Raw genomic sequence first — 4,436 nt, forward strand, 5'->3', positions numbered from 1 at the left:
CCCCCCCCGGAAAAAAAATGTTGCTATAGCCTGGCACTGGAGGCTCATGCCTGTAATCCTAGCTACTCAAGAGACTGAGATTTGAGTATCACTGTTCGAAGCCAGCCTGGGCAAGAAAGTCTGTGAGACTCTTTATCTCCAGTAAACTACTGGGGGAAAAAAAAACCAGAGGAGGAGCTTCCCAAGTGGTAGAGTGTTAGCCTTGGGCAAAAGAAGCTCAAGCACAATGCCCAGGCCCTGAGTTTAAGTCCCAGGATACTCTCTCTCTCTCTCTCTCTCTCACACACACACACACACACACACAATTGTTGCTGATAAACAACACATCAATAACAAAAATAATACTGCATGTCTCAAGCAAAATGATTTGAATAATCTATACTAGTGCAGATAAGCTGCTGGCTGTATTTTTGGAGAATAGATTAGTACCAATGTTGAAAGTTTGGAAAATTATACACAGACCTTTTACTTCATAAGGGATCATTTTAGGTTTTTGTGCAGTTGCGTAGAGAAGTATAAAAGTCTGACTCCAGACTACTTTCCCTTTGTGCATCCCAGGATTGAGCAATACTATGAAGCCATCTTGGCTCTGTGGAACCAGCTCTACATCAACATGAAGAGTCTGGTGTCTTGGCACTATTGCATGATCGACATTGAGAAAATCAGGGCCATGACTATTGCCAAGGTATGTTGTGAGGAGCGCATCTGCTTGGAGGGCTTGCCGTGCTGCTGATGGGAAGACCTCATCAGACACTGGGTCTTTGCCATCTTATCAAGTGAGGTCACTCAGCCTTCCACATAGTTATGATCTGTCTAATAGAACAAGAGGGTGTAGGAGTGTAGCCCAATGGTAGCGCACTAAATTAGAATGTGGAAGGGCCTGGATTTGATCCATAGCCCTGTAAAAAAAAAACAGGAAGTGGGACTTGGCATATGATTGGCTGGGAGACAAACAGAAACATTAAATGAAGTGAACTGACAAGCCAGAAGTACTTGTGGAAAAAAATCAAAGTGGGCCTGCAATGTTCTGGCACCTAGTCTTTGAGATCATGAAAAATTAGGTATTAAGTGATTCCCTGGATGCTGTAGGCAAAGGCTGATGGAATTTTTGGAAGAATACTGAAAGTATTAGTTACTCTAGATCAGATGTGATCTGAAGAATCCTAGGTGGTTAAAGGGATGGTGACAAAAAAAGTCAAATGAAGAGAGGTGTACAGAATGAGTGTCTTTGGGGGCCTCTCCTAAGCCTGTCTTCTTTGTAGCTAAAGCTTTGCTATGCTCTGCTTTATACTTGGGACTTCTAAGTAATTTTGTTTAAAGAAAAAGTATTCTGTAGGGTTAAAAAAAAAAAAGACCACTGCTGTGGTTTGTAGGAACAGTAATGGAACTCTAAAAGACTTTTCAATACAGTCCAATGACAAGATTTGCCTCAAGCTTCATCTAGTGGAGGCATTTTTCAGTGGGGATGCTCAGAAAGGGCAAATCACGTCTAAACTTTCTCTGCCTGACTTCTAGCTGAAAACGATGCGGCAGGAGGATTACATGAAGACCATAGCTGACCTTGAGCTTCATTACCAAGAATTCATCAGAAACAGCCAAGGCTCCGAGATGTTTGGAGATGACGACAAGCGGAAGATGCAGTCTCAGTTCACCGATGCTCAGAAGCATTACCAGACCCTGGTCATCCAGCTCCCCGGCCACCCCCAGCACCAGACAGGTCAGCTACATGGATGATTTGGAAAAGAGAGCCATTTGTATAAAACTAGCTTTAGAACATTTCTTCAAACATTCTATCACAGTCATGTTTTATATTGTTATAACAAAAAGCCTGAAATTGGGTAATTAGTAAAGCAAAGAGGTTTGTTTGGTTCACAGTTATGGTGCCTGGAAAGTGCAAACAGCATGGTCTCTGGTGAGAGATCTCTGAGTGCAACACAATTTAGTGTAGAAGCATAAAGGGGAAAACAGCACATAGCCAGCCAAGTATGTGAAGTATCTCGTTTTAGAGATAATCACTCACTCTCCTGAGAACCAACCTAGTCTCAAGGGACTTAATCCAGCTGGTGCGGGTGGCTCATGCCTGTAATCCTAGCTACTTAGGAGACTGAGATCTGAGAATTGAGTGAGGATCAAAGCTAGCCCAGGTATGAAAGTCTGTGAGACTCCTATCTCCAATTAACTACCCAAAAGCTATTAATAGAGCTATGGCTCAAGTAGGAGAGCACTAGCCTTGAGCAAAAAGGCTGAAGGATAGTGCCTAGGCCCTGACTTCAAGCCCAGGACCAACACATACATACATACATACATACACACAGACACAGACACAGAGACGACCCTTTCTCAAAAAAATGGCCATTTTCGCTGGCTAAGAATAATCTCATAATCTCAAAAAGTGCCTCATAATCTCATCAACTTTCCTGAGGTTCCACCTCTTAGAAGTTTTAACTTAGAGACCAGTTCCAACACATGAAGGTGGTAGGGAAGCCTCCTCCATACCATAGCATGTCTTTAAGCTGGTTGAGAACCTCGGCAATCGCTTGTGAATCATTCTGTATGCTCGGTTGGAAAAGAAAGCAAGCTCTTTCATTAGCTATCTGGCCTTTAAGAGAGAGAGAGAGAGAGAGAGAGAGAGAGAGAGAGAGAGAGTGTGTGTGTGTGTGTGTGTGTGTGTGCGCTCCAGTACTCAGGGCCTTGCACTCTTGTATGGCTTTTGCCCTCTTGGCTAGCACTCTACCCTTTGAGCCACATGTCCATGTCTGATAGGTTGAAAAAAATCATCCATACGCCAAATTTCTAGAATTAGATCTAATGAAACAGGCATACCTGTATGCAGAATGTAGGTTTGTTTGAGGTCTAGCACCCTGTGAGCTAGGAATTCCTGATATTTGTGGTCTTAAATTCATTTTTACAGTAACCAAGACAGAAATCACTCATGTTGGTGCCTGCCAAGATGTCAATCATAATAAAGTCATTGAGACCAATAGAGAAAATGACAAGCAAGAAACATGGTTGCTGATGGAGCTCCAAAAGATTCGCAGGCAGATGGAGCATTGTGAGGGTCGGATGTCTCTCAGAAACCTCCTGCTGACAGACCAAGCCTCTACACACCACATCACAGTGAAAATAAATGAGCTCAAGGTAGGTACACACAAATCCTTGGACTGAATTCACATTTACTTTTAGACTCATCTGCAAATGGAAACAAAAATAAGACCAACAAGACCTCCGTTTGCATGTTGACTGGCAAGTATATTGGTTTGTTTTTGTTGCTACAGTAGGGACAAAGGACAATTATGATCCTAAGAATCATCCAGCAGAGTATTGGTCACCAATAGCATTCAACCTTAAAAGGAATTCTTCTAATTGCAACTGTACGAACGAACCTGGAGGACATGATGCTAAGTGACGTAGACCAGATGATCTTGTGATCTCATGATCTGCATGATCTCATTTGTGTGGAATCTAAGAGTCCAACTCACAGAAATAGAAAGAACAGTGATTACCAAGATGAGGCCTGGGAGGAAATGGAGAGCTGTAGGTCAGAGGGTAAAACAACCAGTTATGTAGGCTAAGTCTAAACACCTAGTGTATAGCAGAAAAGTAGTAGATTATATTATTGTGGCTCTTGAAAATTTGCAAAGAGCTAGATTTAGGTGCTATTAACACACACACATGCACAAAAGTAACCATGGAAGGTTGGTGTTTCACATATGTAAATCAAAACAGCATCTTGTACACCTTAAATACATACATGTGATAAAAACCAGTTTTAGCCAGTGACTCACACTTGTAAACTGAGTTAGTCAGGAGGCTGAGATTTGAGGATCATGGGTCAGAGTCATCCTGGGCAAACGAATCTGTGATACTCTTATCTCCAATTAACCAGCAAAAAAACATGGAGATTTGGCTCAAAGGGTAGAGTGCTAGCCAAGAGGGCAAAAGCCATATGAGAGTACAAGGCCCTGAGTACTGGTGCACACACCACACACACACACAATTAAAGGCCAGATAGCTAATGAAAGAGTTCGCTTTCTTTTCCAACAGAGCATACAGAATGATTCACAGGCAATTGCTGAGGTTCTCAACCAGCTTAAAGATATGCTTGCTAACTTCAGAGGTTCTGAAAAATACTGCTACCTACAGAATGAGGTGTTTGGACTGTTTCAGAAGCTGGAAAATATCAATGGTGTTTCAGATGGCTACTTAAATAGGTAAGCACAGCTAAAGTAATCAAAGATTTTGCTTTCCTAATGCTCCAGTCTTGACAGGCTTCTGTGCCAGTTCTGCTCTGCTCATTGAACCTTGTGTCATACTGTGCTGATTTCCCCAGACAATTGCTTTTATTCTTCTATGGTTTAGAAAGAACATCCTCCGCCAAGGATGTTAATTCCACTATTCTGAAATCTTAGAACTGTTTTTATGTAGCTTAGACCTCA

At 42.1% G+C, this 4,436-nt stretch overlaps 1 protein-coding gene across 2 annotated transcripts in view; it reads left to right on the top strand.

Moving 5' to 3' along the window:
* Positions 1-4,436, top strand: part of Dsp (desmoplakin) — a 52,365-nt gene that overhangs the window by 34,138 nt on the left and 13,791 nt on the right. For both annotated transcript variants that reach the window (XM_013016691.1, XM_013016692.1), the window contains exons 13-16: positions 559-685; positions 1,516-1,717; positions 2,912-3,138; positions 4,045-4,211. In XM_013016691.1, coding sequence (XP_012872145.1) covers positions 559-685; positions 1,516-1,717; positions 2,912-3,138; positions 4,045-4,211 — 723 coding nt within the window. The remainder of the gene's footprint in view (positions 1-558; positions 686-1,515; positions 1,718-2,911; positions 3,139-4,044; positions 4,212-4,436) is intronic.

Source organism: Dipodomys ordii, unplaced genomic scaffold, assembly GCF_000151885.1.
Source record: "Dipodomys ordii isolate 6190 unplaced genomic scaffold, Dord_2.0 Scaffold32, whole genome shotgun sequence".
In the NCBI taxonomy this organism is placed as follows: Eukaryota; Metazoa; Chordata; class Mammalia; order Rodentia; family Heteromyidae; genus Dipodomys; species Dipodomys ordii.